Source organism: Bos indicus, chromosome 7 (genome assembly GCF_029378745.1).
Source record: "Bos indicus isolate NIAB-ARS_2022 breed Sahiwal x Tharparkar chromosome 7, NIAB-ARS_B.indTharparkar_mat_pri_1.0, whole genome shotgun sequence".
NCBI lineage: Eukaryota > Metazoa > Chordata > Mammalia > Artiodactyla > Bovidae > Bos > Bos indicus.
The window spans coordinates 61,225,915-61,245,090 of NC_091766.1; the positions used below are offsets into that span (position 1 = coordinate 61,225,915).

The following is a 19,176-nucleotide window of genomic DNA, read 5'->3' on the forward strand; positions in this document are numbered from 1 at the left end:
CCCCATAAGAGGTTTTTACAGGCCTTCTGATCCAGAGCCCTGTTCTTCATGAATCCTTCCCCCAAACCCTCAGTTTCACTTCCCACTCTCAGTTCACTAATGGCCTCTCAACTCTTTACCCTCACCCCGTCCCCCTCATCATATCTCTGAAATGTTTGACAGTCTTTAATTGGATAGGATGGGGGGAGATGCATGAAACATTTAAAATCCAAGAGGTCCCTAGCTCTAATAATAAATGGATTAGGGCTTTAGGATAAACCAACTATTAAAAAGACATTTTAAAAATCAATTGAAATACTCTGAATGTGAATGGGTATTAGATAATACACAGAAATTTGCGTTAATTTTGTTAGGTTTGATAATGGCATATTATGTAAGAAAATGTCCATGTGTTTTAGAGATGCCTGCTAAAGTATGTAGGGATAAAATGACACGATGTTTGAAATTTGTTTTAAAATACTTTAGCAAGAAAAGGGAGGCGAGTCAGTTAAATAAGTGTGGCAGAATCTTGATAATGGTTGAAGCTCATGATGGGTCTATAGTGAGTCACTCTACAATTCTACTTCTGTGTATATTGGAAACTTCTCATTAAAATGAAGGCAGGGATGGGGAGGAGGGAGGGGGTTGTCAAGAGAATTGTGAAAGGTTCCCTAGAATATCTGTAAAAGAATGCTCCTACCCGACTTCTCTAAGAACTTCCTCTGGAGAGCCAACTCAGGTGAACTCCCCAACTGTTTGCAGACTCGTGTATGTGCATATGTGCATTTTCCCCCAGGGGAAAAACATCCACAGCTTTCAGGAGAGACTAAGAGAGGTCGTGACCCCTCCCCCCCCCCCCCAAAAAAAAGATTAAGGACCCGCTACCTTAAAGACGAGAACCCTGTTTGAAGTCAGCGGTTCCTCCCTTTCACCTCAAACTGGTCCCTACCGACTGCGCCACAGGCCGGGTGCGGTTGTGTGGCGCTAACCCGCATTCGCCCCACTACCACCACTCAGATCCCTTTTCTTCACCTGTACAATGGGGTTGCGGAGAGGTCGGTGTGGCGGCAGGGAGGACAAGGCCGCGGGGAGGACTAGCCCCCAAGGCCGCTAGGCCGGGGCCTTGCAGGAGGCTCCCATACCTAGTGATGCCTCGATGCTCGCCGGGATGCGCCCTCCGCGCCCCCACCCTCTCTGGCCCCAGAGTCCACCTCCCGCTTGGGGCGGCAATTTGTCTCCTTTTGAACCCCCCGCCCCCGACGGGTTTCCCCCTTTGATTCGCGGCCTGGAGGCTCCCCCCGCTTTGAAATGCAAACCCGCCTCGGCTGGGGCGGCAGGCGGCCCGGAGCTATAAAAGGCCTGGGTGGGGCGGGCGGCAGCAGGGCTGGGAGTTCAGGTGTGCAGTCGCTCGTCGGGGCAGCCGGCTGCGGCGGCTCCAGGGCCCAGCATGCGCGGGCGGCCTCGCGGCCACCATGTACGTGGGCTATGTTCTGGACAAGGATTCCCCCGTGTACCCCGGCCCCGCCAGGCCCGCTAGTCTCAGCCTGGGCCCACAAGCCTACGGCCCTCCGCCCCCGCCCCCTGGACCCCCGCAGTACCCAGATTTCACCGGCTACTCTCACGTGGAGCCGGGCCCCGTGCCCCCTGCAGCCTGGAGTGCGCCCTTCTCTGCGCCCAAGGACGAATGGGCTGCCGCCTACGGCCCGGGCCCCACGGCTCCCACCGCCAGCCCGGCCCCGCTGGCATTCGGGCCCCCTCCGGACTTTGGCGCGGTGCCCACGCCCCCGGGGCCTGGCCCGGGTCTCCTGGCGCAGCCCCTCGGCGGCCCAGGCACTCCTTCCTCACCCGGAGCGCAAAGGCGGACACCCTACGAGTGGATGCGGCGCAGTGTGGCGGCTGGAGGCGGCGGTGGCAGCGGTAAGGATCCCTCTCTCGCTCTGGGCCTCCGAATGGTTCCCTTGGGCGCCAGCAGGTGCTGTCTGACCTCTGCCGTGGCCCTGCTTGGTTCCAGAATGCGGCCCCCGTCCACTCTCCCTGGAGGCTGTTCTCTCAATTTACCCCTTCTGAATCCCGGCCTGCCAGAGCACTGGAAAGCACAACCTGTCTTTCCCTGTAGGTAGGGAAACTGAGACCCAAGCAATGAAGAAGGACGCCCTGTAGGAACTAAACACAGGTCCCCAGACCTTTATCCCTGGGTAACTTCGGCAGCACTGGTCCAGGTGGCCATCTGTTCCTTGCACCCCTATCCCAGCCCTGGGACATGCAGTGTGTGCACACACACGCACTGGTCCAGGTGGTCATCTGTTCCTTGCACCCCTATCCCAGCCTCAGGACATGCAGTATGTGTGCACACACACAAGTCACGTTCCAGGTCTCAGTCCCCTATCCATATAATGAAGAGATTGGTGGGTCGTATCCTTTGGGCTAAAAAAGAGCCTTCTTTGGTTAGATTGGTGGTGGTTGAGGGTCCCTACCTTACCATCCCAGGGCTCTCCCTGAACTCTTGACCCTGGGGGAGGGGACAGCAGCAGCAGTTGGGAAGGTGGCTGCTGTTTGGCTCCTGAGCCTAACACTCCTGCCCCCAGGCAGGCCTCTCCGATCCACCCTCTTCAAAGGCTGGGGAGAGGGCAGGACAAAGGCTCGGCTTTAATAAGGGGCGGCCTGACCTCTTTATAGGTCCCCCCTTTGTCATGTAACAGGCTGGGCCTTGGCTCGGTAGTGACTCCTGTCGGCCGGAAAGTGAACATGATACCCCATTGTCCTGACTATGTTTGGCCTGTCCTGACAAAGGCCACCTGGCCTTAGGGGCGGGAAGTTGGCCTGCCCACCCTTTGATGTCCAGCCCCTCCTCCCCTTCCCCCAGCTGGGAGTGAGCCTGGGCCTTCCCCACCTCCCCCCTCCTCTTCACCCCCATGTCCCCCCCACACGGACAGCTCATCCTGGGGCAGATGCTACAGAGGAGATGATCAGCAGCTACAGGTCTGGCTGCAACTGTACCACCTCCTTGAGAGTCCCCAGAACACAGAACCTCCTATCTGCCTCCAGAGGCCTCAGAAGACTGAGATTTCTGCTGCAGCTGTACCACTTGTCTCTGTGGCTAAATAATAACAGTTAATTCTTACAGAGCACCTACTAACACAGCAGGCGCTGACCTAAGATCTTTTCATCCTTATAACTTTATCATGGGGACTATTATCACCCCCATTTTCAAGATGAAGAAACTATGGCATAGAGAGATGACAAAGTAGGGCAAATATAGTTATACTGGTGTAACCAGTACATGGTGAGGCTGGGATGTGACCAAGCCTGTGCTCTAATGCTCTCAACAGAGTCCCTTAAATCAGCCATCTTTTCTAGGTCTCAGTTTTACCACCTGTGACATGAGCGAGAACGGTCTTATACATTTGTTTGAGTTACAAAAGAACTCCTTTGAAAAATGTGGTGGAAAGCATAAATGTTCTCCCTAGGAAAAAAGAAAAAGTGTTTCCTAACTGGGCAGACAATTTCAGGGGTTCCAAAGGCCCCTAGAAGCTTTATCCATAAACCTCAGTTGAGAATTTTACCTTAGATTATATGAGACAAAGTGTCTGGGGCCACTGACACTTGGGGTCCTGAGGTTCTGTGTCTGTTCTCTGAAGAAGAAAGTCCACTTGTCCTGCTCCTTTATTCCAGTTGCTACTTCCTGCTCATCAGCCGACTATGGAGATGGACGGGGAGGTTCTCCAGGGGCCTGTGGCGGTCAGAGGACTGGCAGGAGCCCTGACGAGCTTCCAGGCTGTGTGATGTCAGGCAAATCCTGGCTCTCTGGGCACTGGAGCTGCCAAACCCAGTTTGGCTCGGGTCTCGAAAGTCATCTGCAAACTGTTGCCCTGGGCACATTGGAGGCCTAGGAGTAACTCTGCCCAAAGGCAAACATTCTTTCACCCTCACTCCCAGAAAGTAGAAAGGCGGGCCAAGGGAGGTTTGGGGGTTCCCAAGGAAAGTGGCCACCCCTGGAGCCAGGCAAGAACCACTCTGCCTTTTGGAAGCTAGAAGCTGCTGCCTGTCCACTCAGGTGGAGTCTGAATCTGACCAGTGTTCTTGAGGCGGGGGCAGAACTGAATTGAGGTTACAGACCCTCCCTGAGAGAGAGGCCAAGCCCCTCTCCTCTTTGGCCTCAGTTCGTCCCTCTGGGGAATGAAGATGTGGGGTCTCCAGGGGTGTTTCCTGGGTTACGCTGTTGTCTGGGACAGCAGAGGGAAGGTCAGTGCATGCCATCCCCCCCACCCCCCCACCCCAGTGCTGCTGGCCCCCGATCTGATGGTATCCTTCCTGCCCCTTCCTTGCCTTCTGTGCTTCTAGCATTCTAGAATATCTGACTGGACAGTTAGAGACTAGACATACAGATGGGAAACTGAAGGCTGGAGATTGTAAGGGAATGTTCTAGTTTCACACAGGTGGAGGCTGGGCTGGGGTATATGTTGGATGAGTCAGTTAAAAATTTTCTGATGGCTTCCCATTATATTTAGGGCAAAATTTACACTTCTTCCTGAGGTCTAGCTATATGTGCTGCTACAGGCAGGTCTTATACATTTGCTGTATTCCCTCTTCCAGGAAAACTCTTTGCAAGCTGTCTTACCTTTCAGGTCTTACTTAGCTTCATGGCCACTTCCTCAGAGAGGTCTTCCATGATGTTCTGAAGTCAGTGCCTCCCCCACATACCCGTTGGTAATCTTTGCCTTGTTTCCTTCAGAACGTTAACTTACTTTGTGTTTGTGTGGTGTCTATTCCCACACCAACCCACCAAGGTAAACTCCCATGAAGTCCAGAACCATGTTTATTTGACCCATGACTGTGTTTCCCTGATAGCTCAGGTGGTAAAGAATCTGCCTGCAATGCAGGAGACCCCGGTTCAATTCCTGGGTCAGGAAGATCTGCTGGAGAAGGGATGGGCCTCCCTTGTGGCTCAGCTGGTAAAGAATATGCCTACAATGTGGGTGACCTGGGTTCAATCCCTGGGTTGAGAAGATTCCCTGGAGAAGGGAAAGACTACCACTCCACAGTTCTGGCCTGGTGAATTCCATGGGCTTGCAAAGAGTCAGACACGACTGAGTGACTTTCACTTCACTGCATTCCAGGCACCCGGCTCCGTGTGTGGCATTTAGTAGGTGCTCAATATTTTCTGATGAATGAATGAACAGGGCAAGTGTGTGAGGGACCGTAAGAGAGCTCTGGGAGAAGAGGGGAGAGATAAGATCTCAACCTGGAGATGGGACCCACGACTGTCCAGCTGAGCTGCTCATGCCAGTGGTGGGAGCCTGGTTGCCCCTTTCTCCCTGTTCCACGGATGGTCAGTACTCTATTCTTACCTGGGGAATTGGCGGAGCTGAGGCTGGGACTAAGATGCCAGTTGTACCTAAGGAGAGGGCAACAAAGCTTGGGAAGGTGCAAGAGAGGCTATTATGTTGTCCATAAACAAAATATTAGCCAGTTCTGAGTGATGACTGTCACTTGACTGAGGCCAGGATGGGAAATGACTGCAAGTGGCTCTATTCTTTTTTGTCTTCCCCTTTCAACTATAAATATTTTATTTAGGAATCATCCTCTGTCAAAGGTTCAGTCTCTGATGCAGTATCAATAAATAGTTTTTCACAGGTTAATGGCCCATTGGTGTGGCTAAAGTCCCATACAAGTAGGGTAATGCCCACTCAGATGATAAGACTTTTGTAGCAGGGTTTGGATCTTGGTCCAACCTCTTCAGCTATCAGATGGAGAAACTGAGGCCCATGGAGGGGATGAACCCTCCTCCCCCAACTACGTTCCAGGCCTTCTCCCTTGGCCCATTGCCACAGCCACCAACCTGGCCTCTTACCTTCAGCCTCTCCCCAATACCCTGCTGCTGCTGCTGCTCCTGCTGTTTAGTCGCTAAGTTGTATCCAACTCTTTGCAATTCCATGGGCTGTAGCCCACCAGGCTCCCCTGTCCATGGGATTTTCCAGGCAAACATACTGGAATGGGTTGCCATTTCCTCCTCCAGGGGATCTTCCTGACCCATGGATCGAACCTGCATTGCCAGTGTCTCCTGCATTGGCAGGCAGATGCTTTACCACTGAGCCACCTGGGAAGCCCCCTTACTGCCCTCAGTTCAGTTCAGTCACTCAGTCATGTCCAACTCTTTGCGACCCCATGAACCGCAGGATGCCAGGCCTCCCTGTCTGTCACCAACTCCCGGAGTCCACCCAAACCCATGTCCATTGAGTCTGTGATGCCATCCAACCATCTCATCCTCTGTCGTCTCCTTCTCCTCCCGCCCTCAATCTTTCCCAGCATCAGGGTTTTTTCAAATGAGTCAGCTCTGACCTTGATGTCCTCTAAACCAGGGGTCTCCAACCCCCTGGTACTGGTGTGTGGCCTGTTAGGAATGGGTGGCACAGCAGGAAGTGAGCGGTGGGTGAGCAAGCAAAGCTTCATCTGCCATTCCCCATTGTTCACATTACCACCTGAACTATCCCCCACCCCCATACTTGGAAAAACTGTCTTCCATAAAACCAGTCCCTGGTGCCAAAAAGGTTGGGGGGCCACTGTTCTAAACCACTACTGGATTTACCTTCTCAAAGCTCATCCCCTGCTCAAGAGCATCCCATGGCTCCCCACTGCCATGGAATTGCCCTTTTGTTTTATACCATTCGATTGCTGTAATGAAAATCTAGCCCCATTTCAGAGTCCTTTTGAGAACCAGCCCCAACCCACTCTTGAAGCCACTTTCCCATTAGTTTGTTGAGATACAGAAATGCTTACCTGGAATGGTTAAGAGTCCAGCTTCAGCGCCTCAAGCCTGAAATTGTGTTTCTGTTAGAAGCTGCATCAGCTGCAGTCAAATTGATGTGGATCATTTCTCTAAGCCTCAGCTTCTTCCACTGTGATATCAAGATTATAGCAGGAGTACACCTTGAGGCAATGGTTCCTGTAAAACACAGCCCTGAGCCTGGCATACAGTAGGTACTCAGTGTACTGGTGCCTGTGACCATCTCCACCTGTCATTAGCAGGTACATGAGAGCACACACCTCATACTCCCTGCCTCTCTAGTGTGGGTTTCTTGACCTGAACTGCCCTCCTGTATCTTTACCAGGTCAAATGCTGCTTCTCCAAGGCCACCTCCTCTAGGAAGCCCTCCTTGGTTCCCTCCCCTCCAAGCACTGTATCAGATCCTTTTTGAACATTTATCACTGACTGTCTTGTTGATCTCTGCCATCTGCCATCTGTTATCCCCTCAAGGAACCGTCCTAGTCAGTCTCATCCTTCTCATCATGCCTTGCACATAATAGGAGCTCATGATAAAGCTAATAACTGTGACATCGGCTGAGTCTCTACCACGTGCCAGGCACTGTGTCAAAAACTCTGCATGGGTCATCTCATGTAAGTCTCATAATAGCTGTAAGAGGTGTGAGGATCTATTATTAGCTTCATTTTTACAGATAAGAGTTAATGAGGCTCAGAGAGGGTAAAGTGACTTGCCAAAGCTCACATGGCCACGTTTGCTGCTGCCCAGGGTTCAAACCTAGCCTCTGCAGCCCGATGACCATCTATCAGATGAAGCAACACACTCAGAATGGGAGCCCAAGCCCCCCTCCCCATGTGCATTCCAGTCCAGGTGGGGAAAAGGAGGCCAGTCAGTGATGAGCTGTAAGAGACTGAAGTGGGAGGATGGGCACAGCAGGCTGTTTAAAACCTGTTCTCCAGGCAGAAGCTCCATTCGCCACCTCGTCTTTCAGATGTAGCTGGGAAGGGGGGAATGACCCAGTTAGAAGGTGGCAGAAGGCTTTTTTTGGTTGGGTGTTTTCCCCCCACTTTGCAGATATTGCTGCTGAGAGTTTGGGGAGTTGTTCTGAAGGGCCAAAACAGCTTTATTAGCAGCAAGCCTCTCTTATTGGTGGGAATTATCTTAATGAGATGCCTCTCAAGTTTCTGTCCCAGAGGTTTTGGGACCTGGAAACAACATATATGTCTGGAGTCAGGTCCATCACCATGTTAAGAGGCTAAGCCCTCCCCTGCCATACTTGCCCCTCAGCCTTATAGGGGTGCCCCCACAAAGACCCCTCAGCATCAACAGAGAGAGGGAACAGGCATCATTGGACGCCAAGACTGACCCTCCAGGCTCCCATGTCTTCCCATTGCTCTCAAAGTCAAATCCAAGCCCCTTACCCTAGGGCTCAAAACCCTGCTAGCCTTTTCAGCCTCCTCTTGTGCCTTTTCTCATTCATTCATGAGGCAGGCGGGTGGTGCTAGTCTCTGAGTATTTCTTCTCTTCTGCTAGGTGCTGGGGATTCCTGCCAGGGCAAGGCACAAGGGGTCCCTTGGGGGTCTGGCCCTCTGTTGCTACTCTCTCTGCTTTAGGGCCTTTGCACATGCTCTCCTGTCTTCCTGGGATATTCTTCCCCATTGGTGACATAGAGACCTCCTTCTCAACCATCAGATCTTGGCTTAGATGTCATCTTCTCCAGGACACTTTCCTCAAGCTAAATAAAGTAGGCTCTCTACCCCCTGCCACCTGCCCCCACATCTTAATCATAATAACTGTAAGAGGTGTGAGGTTATGCTCTGAGCTCAACGCTTCCTTTCCTTCACACTAATCACAGTTTGTAACTATTTCTTATGCTGGTTTGTTTTTAATCTACCCCCCACTCTTGAAAGTGGGAATGAACCATTTAACAAATAAGTACCAAGCACTTCCCATAGTAATAATAATATGCACTACCATCCATTGAGTACTCACTATTTTTCAAATGCAAGTGTTTTTGACCCCAGAACAACACATTTCTCTATTAGAGTAGTGGCTGTGACTAAGGCTATGCAGACAGTGGAGTTAGACAGAAGGATGTCCTTTGGAGGTTAAGCCAACCAGCTGATGGATGGGATGTGGGGAGCGGGGAAATTGCCACCTAGGCTTTTGGCCTGAGTGGCTGGAGGAGAGGGGCCATTTACTGTGAGGAGAAGGCCAGGAAGCAGTGAGTCTGTGTTAAGTTTAACAAGGATTCATCAAGTACTCACTGTGTGTGTGTCTGGAACAGTTGTAGAACCAAATGAGCAAGATGCATGGTCTCTGCCATCATGGAGCATGTAGGCAGCCAGGAACCAAGGGGAAGGGATTTGCTAAGGTCCCTCAGTGAGCATGAAAAGGGCTGGGGTCCACAGCCCCTCCCTCCCTGCACCTCTGCCCCAGATATGATTCTTTAGGACCCACACCTGCGGACAATTAGGCAGGGACCTCACCTCCAGACCAGAGAAGGATGGCCAGGGTAGGGCAGAGGCCTGGAAACTCCACCAGGAGACGGTTGAGAGGCTGCAGGTTGTTCAGCCCAGAAGACACAGGGATGCAGTTGCTGCTGGTAACTCTCAGAAGGGCTGTTCTAGGCCAAAGGTGCCCCCTATTTCTGGTGCCCCTTGTGGAAAATCCTAGGAAGAATATAACTGGGTGATGAGCGCAAGGACAGGCTGCTTTGCAGATAGTCCAAGCAGTCGGGTTAGGTATATGCTACAAGGGTGTGGGCATCTGGACTTTGCTGGGAGTTTGGTCTAGCTGTGTTGTCCAATAGAACTTCCTGTAATGACGGCTCTGTATCTATACTGTCCAGTGTGGTAGCCATTAGCTACATGTGTCCACTGAGCACTTGCTATATGGCTAGCATGACTAAAACACTGAATTTTTAGTTCTATTTAATTAATTTTAATTTAGGCAGCCAGATGTGGCTAGTAGCTATCATATGGGACAGTGCAGGAAAATTCCTCTCCAGAGTTCCCAGCACGGTAATCCATTCCTGATGTGCCCTTTATTCTCCACTGAGGATTCTCTGGCCTCTTTTGTCCCTGCAGTCATCATCTTTTTGTCTCTGCATCATCATCTTCTTCCCCCTGCTCCTCCTCATCCTTTCCCTCTTATCCCCCCTCCTCCCTTCCCCTCTTTCTTTTTCTCCACTGTCACAGATAGCTTTTTTAATATCTTGTTAAATACATGAGCACATCTACTCTCCACAGCTTCCATGTCTGAAGGAGGCATTCCTGTCCTCATTTCACTGATGAGTAATGGGATTCAGAAATGTTCCGTGACTTGCCTGGGTTCCCACTGCTAGCCCATGGCCAGGCCGGGTTAGAACCATCAGGTCTATTTGACTATGAACTTTCTGTCCTCTTTACTGCCTCCCATAGCCGAGTCAGATTGGGGACCTCATTGAAGAAGATAGGTGAGGGGAAGATGCAGAGGCAGCTGGGGAGGAGGAAGGGCGGTGCTGACTGAGCTTGGTGCCTAGGAAGGGGGGTGACAGTGGGGTGGAGAAGCCGCCTAAACCTGCAGGGCCCCAGAGTGTGGCTGGTCTGGCCATCCTCTCATCTCACTCCCACAGCCGTGCTAGCCTCACTCCTGCTCCAGGAATGAGCAGGAGTGAATGAGGACTCGTGCTAGAGCAGCTAGGACTGGCAAACCAGCCAAAACAAGAACTAATCATGGGCCCAATAGAGAGCCTCATGGCCCGGGGAGGATATCTATCCCTCATGGAACTGGGCAACAGAAGTCCACCCACTGGTCATACACATGGGGGAATGGTTCCAAGCAGAACCTCACATGTCCAGCTGGTGGCCCAGCCAGACCTCCCCACCCCCAGGCAATGTTGTTTGCCCTGAGGGCCCCCATCAGGCGGCATTCCTCCTTCTCCCAAGGGATCCCTCCAACATCCGCTTCTACAAATAGCTCAGTCCAGCTTGTTGTCTCCATAGCTCTTTGCCCTTTGCAAACTGCTTTCATATCCATTCTGCTCCCCAGGGGGAAGGGAAGCCCAAAGAAGTTCAACCACTTGTTAAATCCATTAGCTAAGGATGCAGACCTGGGCCCATGGGCTCAGAGCTACAGAGAAGTTCAGAATCTACAGGGCCCTGGGAGCTGACACCCAACCTTCTGCTGCATAGGAGAAACAGGCCCAGAGGGGAGAAGGGACTTACTTATGGCCACACAGGTGGCACAGCACCGGGACATACTTAATTCAGCTCGTGATTCAGAATCCCCTCCCGTAAGCTTGTTAAAGATGGCAGAGAGACCAGGACACAACAGGCCTGAGAGCTTGTGAATATGTATTTTTAACAAGCATCCATGCCTGCCTGTGTGCATTTCTCTGTGTCTGTGTATGTCTGTTGGGTGTGGGGGATTTTGATGTATGGCCAGTGGGATTGGACCACACAGAGAGGGGTCATGGATTTGTGTTCCAAGCTCTGAGGGCCAGAGCTGGCAGTGTCATCCCTCAGGGCCACAGTCCCAGCAGGAAGAGGTCAAAGGAAGTGCTGACCCAGAGGCCACTTGATTTTCTGGGAGCCACCAACCCCGCCCTGGGGGCAGAGGCTGAACTCTGTCCTTGCCTGGCCCAGGCTGGATGAGGAGGCCCCACTGCAGACCGCCAGGCTCCTGCCCGCACCCTCCAGTTGGGCAGACTTTGTTTCTAGACTCTCAGGGAAATCAGTCTTAGAATTCTTTCAGCAATAATAACAAATATAATCAGAGCATCAACAAACATTGGGAACTTCATGTTTCCAAGTTGGAAGGGACCTTATAAATAAATGGTCTCATCCAACATACAATCCATTGCTTAGATCCATTTCCCAGCATCCCTGCCATGTGGTTATCCCACCATGGAAATCATTAGGATCTACCTTTCCCTGCATGTGTTCGGTATATGCTAGGCATCATTCATCCACCCATCTCAAGTGATCCCCTAAATACTCAGGGTGGGAGTTAATTATGGGAGACCTTACACTGGGTGATAGGTTCTAGTGCTGTTTCTAAAACCAGACAGACCTGGGCCAGGTCCCACCCTCAGATGTGCAGACCTTGCTGGGCCTCAGTGTTCTCATCTGTAAACTGGGGCTAACACCTGCACAGCTTCATAGGTTGTTGAGAGATGTATACAAAGTTCTTGACACATGGACATATTGGCTGTTATTAGAATAATTATTGCCATTTTGTAGATACAGAACATGAGACTCAGAACCCAGCCAGTGAGAAGCTGGACAGCAAGCCCTAGAGGTCTGCCTGCTCAAACAACCACATGTCACGGTCACCTGGAGAGCTATTCAAGTATCAAATCCCCAAGCCCAATTTTAGTGCCCCTGAGTCTGAACTTCTGGGCCAGAATCTGTGCTTTTAAAAGTTTCCTCAGGCATTTGAGGCTGCTGGTCAGGAGTCAGGACATTTAGCCTGGAACTTCCCAGGGCCTCTGCTGTGCATGCTTTAGGGGTGGGGAGCTTGCTAACCTCTATGGCAGCCTGATGCATATGGATGGACCGTTCCTAGCATCCTACAACCAGAGAAGAGAGAAAGACTCTTCATTTGGAGAGTTATCCAAGCCTCTTCTCCTCTCATGCTTCACCCCTAAGAGCTGGTGGGGGGACTCCCACCCTCTCTCCCACCTACGTGCCCTGGCATCTGGCCCAGAGGGTTATTCATTAGGTGACTGGGAGTGGCCTGGCCCCCATCAGACACCTGTTACAGGAGTCCGGACTTCCCTCTTAGGCCCAGTGTCCCAAAGGCCTGTAAATCATTCATCCTGGGCGCTCTCCCTGCCCCACCGCTGTCACGCACCTCCCTGCTCCCTCCCTTCTGGGCCCCCAGGGTGGCACTGGTGATAACAGGAGGGGAAAGGAGGGTTGCTCACAGCAGTGGGGAGTTCTGGCCCAGAGTTGGGACTGGAGCCCAGGGCGCCTGATTGTCATTAAAAATACAAATTCACATCTTCAGAGGGTAAAAATGCAAATACCCCAAAGACTCCCTCTTCCCTGTGGCTCCCCAGGCTTCAGTCCCTTCTCCAGGCAGCCCCGATACTGGCTTCCTGTGTATTCTTACAGAAAGAACTCCGTGGGTGCACAAACATGTTCGAGTGCGTGTATGTGTGTGTGTTCCATTTTTATACAAAAATAGTAACATACTTTTCACACCATTTTGCCGTTCAAAAAACGTAATGTTTTTAGAAATTGCTCCACGTTGGCACATATAGAGCTTTATAATTTCTTCTTAATGACTGCCTAATGATCCTCTCCATGGATGTCCCCTCTCTTATTAACTAGTCCTGACTCATAGACATGTACATGGTTCTTAACTTTTGTACTATCTGAAACAGTACCTCTCTGGGCAGTTTTCTGTGGGATCACTCCCTGGAAGAGGGATTCAGGAGTCAAAGGGCATGTGCATGTTAAATGAGGCTGAGATCACCAAGTTGGGCTCCAAGGAGGACATTCCCATTATCACCCTCTGGCCAGCAGATGGGACTTTCTGGTTCCTGGACCACACAGTATGATTTCAAACATTTGGTTCTTTGGCAGAGCCATTTTCTCAGCAATAAATTTTGTGCTTTGAGCAACTTCCCCAGATAGAAGTTGGTCTGTGTGTTCCTGAGCCCACCAGCCCCTCTCTTGGATCCAGGAGGCTGTAACAGGTCCTGGGTCTTCACTGGCAGCCTTGCTAGAGGTGCAGCTACACAGAGAGGAGTGACTATGCAGCCAGAACCCCATCTCTTGTCTAGTTCCTGATGCCCCCAGAGTTGGGGGAAAGAGCCCAGGCTGGAGGTCAGGAAACCTGAGCCCAGATTGATACCACTGCCAGGCAGGATGACCCTCAGCAAGTGCCCTTCTCTGAGCTTTGATTTCCCCCATATATGAAATGGGTGTAATGGATCCCCACTTGCTCATCAGGGAGGATAGGAGTAAGGGTTGGATGCCTGAGGAAAAGGGTGTCTTTATAGTCTCTCAGGCTGAGGTCTGGGTGGGCAGGAAGCCTCCTCCCCCCAACTCCCCAAAGTCAATCTTTTTGGCATTTTCAACCTGAGGGCCATCCAGGCCCAGCCAGGACTTTGGGGATCTGCCCTCACCATGGTCTGGACCCTCTCTTCCAGAAATACAAGTGGACGATGGGCCTGCCGTTTGAGCTTCTATTGCCAATGCTTAGAGGGCCATATAGCAGGCTCTGTGGACCCCAAATCTGGTGGGGTGAGGAGCTACGCACCACAACAGGAGCTGCAGGCCTGGTAACTGCCTGGGGCTTCAGTAACCCTGAATGTACAGGGAGTTTGAACTAAAAGAACTCACAAGGCCTCTCTTATTTGGACCTCTGGCTGCTGTATAACCATTCTGAACGTCAGTATCTTCATCTATAATGTGGGAGGAGACTGAACTTCCGTGACCCTTTCTGGCTTTGGCCCAGTGAACCCAGCGGGGCTGTGGGTTCAGAGATCTGCTGGGTTCCAGCGGTGGTGGCATTAGGCAGAATTGTTTTTGAGCTGGCATTGAATTTTCTAGGTCAAGAAGGGGCCCCATCTGGAGCCAAGGCCTCGGCAGCCACTCCCTGGTCCCTTTCCTGGGTTAGGCCTGGCTGAGGGCCGAGGCTGTCTCGTGCTGTGTCGGGCAATGGGCTGAGGTCAGTGATTGTGGAAGAGTCCAGTGTGGTTCTGCTGCTCTGGCAGGAAACTCAAGGGAAAGAGCCCAGGAACATCTGCTGTCTCCTGTTCTCCACAAACCACTTGGCTCTTGGGGAGCCCAGCACTGTCCTGCCAAGCTGGGTGGGGAAGGCGGAGGCTGGAACAGTGTTGGGGGGTGGTTAGTACAGGGGTGCTGAGGGACAGTTAGGCCCAGAGCTGGGACCACGGAGATGAAGGTCAGGTTGTTGGGGGGGCATCTGGGTGAAGTGGGAGAGGTCGATGGTTATGCAGACTGGCCATGCCCTGGTGGGATGCAGGGGCGAGTCTGGAAATGCTTACATGTGCCTCCTGGTCATAGCCACGTGCTCAGTTTCTTACAAAAGGACACTGGTATTGAGTCAGGCCCTCACAGCAGCCCAGGCCAAGCATGACTCTTTAATAGTCTCTCCAGACAGACCTCTGATCCCAGCCTGAAAGAGATCCCTGACATTAACCCATGCAGTTCCTGGTCCAAGGCTGAGTCTTATGTGGAAGCCAAGCTACCACCTTCTTTCTCCTGAGTTATGGCAGGTCTCCCCACACTTCCCCTTTCTCACCAGTCTGTTCTCTATGCAGCAGCCAGAGGCATCTTAAGAGGCATCTTAAAACCTATATCAAATCTCATGTCTCCTCTGCTCAAAACCCTGTAATGGCTCCTGTCCCAGACAGAGCAAAACCCAGAGTCCTTTCCATGGCCTGTGGGCCTCGCATGACCTGCCCACCCCCCTGCTCACTGCATCCTGGGCGCACCAGCCTTCTCAGTGTTCCTCCCTCTTCAGACAGCAGGCACGTCCCCTACTCAGGGCCTCTGCACCTACTGTTCCCTCTGCTTGGGCACCTCTTCCCCAGACAGCTGCATTGCTCTTTCCCTCACTTCCTTTAGATCTTTGCTCAAGCTCCCCTTCAAGGTAAGGCCTTCATGGACCACTCTGTTCAAAATCATAGCCTCTCTCCTCCCTAAATTCCCAGTCCTTCTTTTTTCTCTGAAATACTTTTCATCAATTAACATATCAAATAATTTTCATATTTTTTTATTTTTACTCATCCCCCTCCACTAGAACCTAAGCTTCAGGACGGCAGGGACTTTTAATTCTGCTCCCTGCTGTACCCGGGACTTGGCCCACAGCAGGAACTCGGTAAATATCTGTGGGCTGGCCTGAGCAATCCTGCTGTGTGTCTGGGCTCAGGCTGGAGCGCGAATGGCTCCAAGCAGACCAGCCCCCTGGGTGCAGCCCCAGCTCAGGGCTTCGTGTCTAGAACCAGGGTCTTTTGAGGAACTTGACAAGTCCTGGGGAACAACCAGCAGTCCCAATACTTTCTGTCTGATTGTTTGGCCAGCAACCAACAGGCATTCAACAGGAAGTGAGGAGCATATACCCCAGGGCAGTTCCTGAAAGCTTCCTGCTTCCAGCCTCTGGCTGTGGCGGCCCTTCCTGCTCTCTCCACCACAGGAGGGAAGAGCAGCTGATGTCTCTATCTCAACCTACCCCTGCTGCCAGGTGTTCCTCCAAGGATCCCCGAATTAGAACCACCTGGGGAGCTTGTGAAAAATGCAGATTCCACCCAAGGCTTTCGAGTTGACATGCTCAGTGACGCTCTGGAAGCTGTGCTTTTCCCAAGTTCCCCATGTGTCTGTTGTGCAGCCACACCTGGGAACTGGTGCATAAAAGCTGGTGGGCCTGGCAGTCAGAGTAGGGCTCTGGGTCAGCAGACCTGGCGGAAACCCCAACTCCACCTGCAGCTTGCTGGGTAACCCTGGGCAAGTTGTATCCTGTCTCTGAGCCTTGTGCTCAGTCGCTCAGTCGTGTCCAACTCTGCGATCCCATGGACTGTAGCCTGACAGGCTCCTCTGTCCGTGGGATTCTCCAGGCAAGACTACTGGAGTGGGTTACCATGCTCTCCTCCAGGGGATCTTTCTGACCCAGGGATTGAACCCACATTCCCTGCATCTCCTGCATTACAGGCAGATACTTTGCCTGCTGAACCATTGAGGAAGCCTCTCTCTCAGTGTTAGGGGCCCCAGATGGGCATAAGAACAGTGCTTGACTCCCAGGTTGGAAGTCTCCAAGCCTGATTGTTACTCTCTCAGCGTTCTTCTTCGGGGGTCCTGGATTGCTCCTCCTCCCGGGAGCCCTGCCTTGGCCTTTTGCAGGCCCCTCTCCCCACTCATCTCTCCTCTTGGCACTTCTGCTTCTCAGGTAAGACTCGGACCAAGGACAAATACCGGGTGGTCTATACCGACCACCAGCGCCTGGAGCTGGAGAAGGAGTTCCACTACAGCCGTTACATCACCATCCGGCGGAAATCAGAGCTGGCCGCCAACCTGGGGCTCACTGAACGGCAGGTGTGTAGGGCCCCTACTTCAGCCACAGGAGCAGTACTGCGAGTCTGACCTCCAGGCTACCAGGCAGATTATGGAGCTCAGTCAAGGGAGAACAGAGAGGTTTTCTCCTGGCCATGGTCATACAACACAACAGAAACAGAGCTGCTGCCATGAATCCCCTGGCCAATAAAACCCAATATCCCTGGGCACCAATACAGGGATAGGGGGTCTGATTAATTCTAGGCTACAGCAGGCTTTGATCAGTGCTGTTTAAATCCAGAGGAGGGAGCAGTCACAGGGAGGACAGGGAGGGCTTCCTGGAGGAAGGGTGTTAGAGTATGGCTTTGGAAGATGGAGAGGAAGAGGGTTACAGAAAAAGTTGTCTTAAGAGTAAAGGAGCAGGGGTGGAGGGGTGGGTGTGGGGGTGGGAGGGAGGCTCAAAAGGGAGGGGATATATGTATACTTATGACTGACTCATGTTGTTGCACAGCAGAAACCAACACAACATTGTAAACCAATATCTTCTCATTAAAAATAAATAAAAATTTAAAAATAAAGTAAAAGGATGGAGGAACAGCTGCAACTCCTATATTTTGCTGGGCAGAATAAAAAAATATTACAGGAAAAAATAAAAGGCAGGGTAACAGGTTCCAGAAAGGGAGAACATGTTCACGGTACATGAACAGTTGGGGTAGCTGGAGCCGGAGGGAAGCCCCAAATGCCACATCTCTCTTCCTCTTGCTCTGTCATTCAGTCTCCACACCTTCTGCCCCATCTCTGTTCTCTGACCCCACAGGTGAAGATCTGGTTCCAAAACCGGCGGGCCAAGGAGCGCAAAGTGAATAAGAAGAAGCAGCAGCAGCAGCCTCCACAGCCACCCCCACCAGCCCATGACATCACCTCCACCCCAGCAGGGCCACCCCTGGGGGGCCTGTGCCCCAGCTCTGCTAGCCTCCTGGGTGCCTCCTCCCCAGTGCCTGTCAAGGAGGAATATCTGCCATAGCCCCCTGACCAGCCTTGTGGGCTGGGGGCCTTGAGGACTCAGGTGCTGGGAATGTGGCTCCTGTGGGGGCCCAGGAGTCTGAGTCCCAAGCCATACCACTGACCTTCTGAGTAACCCTGGACAAATCACCCACCTATTCCCTGCATCCCCTGGGCCCAACCGTGCAGTGAACCTGTTGAATAGGACCTTTTCCCACTTTGGTGTTCTAGGCCTCAGGGGGATAAGGGTGCCTGGGGTGGGAAGTCTTAATTCCCAGGAGGCAAGGTGAGGAGGATCTAGCTCCTCCTCCATAGGCTCAAAGGTGGGAGGCTGTTGTAGGGACCAGACTCCTGGAGAAAGGAGATGGAATCCAGGGAAGATGGCTTGCAGACCATGACCTGAGGGGGTCCAAGGGAAGGGTGCCAGCCTGCCTTTTCCTGCAGGCTCACGTCTACCTGCCCCCATCATCACATGCCTCGAACCCTCTCCTTGCAGGATGCAAAGTACAAAGCCCTCAGGATTGAGCCTGGGCAAGAGATGACCATCCTGTCTGAGCTACACAGCATATCCCCTCACACCCATTCTCAGTGGGGTTTCCAGATTGTGGGGAGGCCCCTGCAGGGGACACAGGGGCAGAGTCTACCCTACCAAGTTTCTACCACCCCACCAGGCTGTCCCTTGGGGACCACGCCTCAGAGAGCCCCCAGAGGACTTTCTCTGAACCAAACAGACCTCACAACTGGGCAAGTGTGTTGCACAGAGAATGGAATCTCTTGGATGCAGCTTCAAGAATAAACTTTTTTTTTCTCTTTTTAAAAATGTATAAAAATCATTATAAATAGCATGAAAGGAAACAGCAACTGCATAGTCCCTCCTAGTCTCTGCAGGCATACAACAAGGTCACCTTTAAAACACATTTGAAAGATCAAAACACTACATCATTAGAGTAAGTCTATGAGACTATGTCAAATTTTAAGTCCATTTTGTAAGCAGAATCATCAGATTCAATCTTTCAGTCTTTTGAATTTTTAAAATACTCAGGGATTTCTTTTAACAGATGACATTCGTTGGGTACTCCCACGTGCCAGGCATGGCTGGACCTGGGGAATGCACAGTCCTTGCCCCCAGAATTCCCAGTCTGAGCTATGCTTTAGGTATCAGGGGAGCAGAGCATACAGGGAGTCCAGAAAGAGCTCCCAGCTTATCTTGGAGGATCTGGAAGGCTTCCTGGAGAAGGGGATATTTGAAGTGAGGCCTATAGGACTAGTGGGTGTTGTCAAGCCAAGACGGAGGAATGGTTAAAAAAAAAAAATATGAGCAACATAAGCTTGAAAGTCTGCTTTTTAGAAACTCCTGATATTGTCAGCTCCCTTTCAGAGGTGGAGAGGAGTCTGTTGCCTGGGGCCTTCACTCCCTAGAGGGATCC

At 51.9% G+C, this 19,176-nt stretch overlaps 1 protein-coding gene across 1 annotated transcript; it reads left to right on the forward strand.

Moving 5' to 3' along the window:
- The first annotated feature begins 1,451 nt into the window (after window positions 1–1,451).
- CDX1 (caudal type homeobox 1) lies at window positions 1,452–17,948 on the forward strand. The gene is made up of 3 exons (XM_019963669.2): window positions 1,452–1,896; window positions 16,644–16,789; window positions 17,565–17,948. Exons 1-3 carry the CDS (start codon window positions 1,452–1,454, stop codon window positions 17,769–17,771), a joined length of 798 nt encoding a protein of 265 aa, XP_019819228.1. The 3' UTR covers window positions 17,772–17,948.
- Window positions 17,949–19,176: the final 1,228 nt, after the last annotated feature.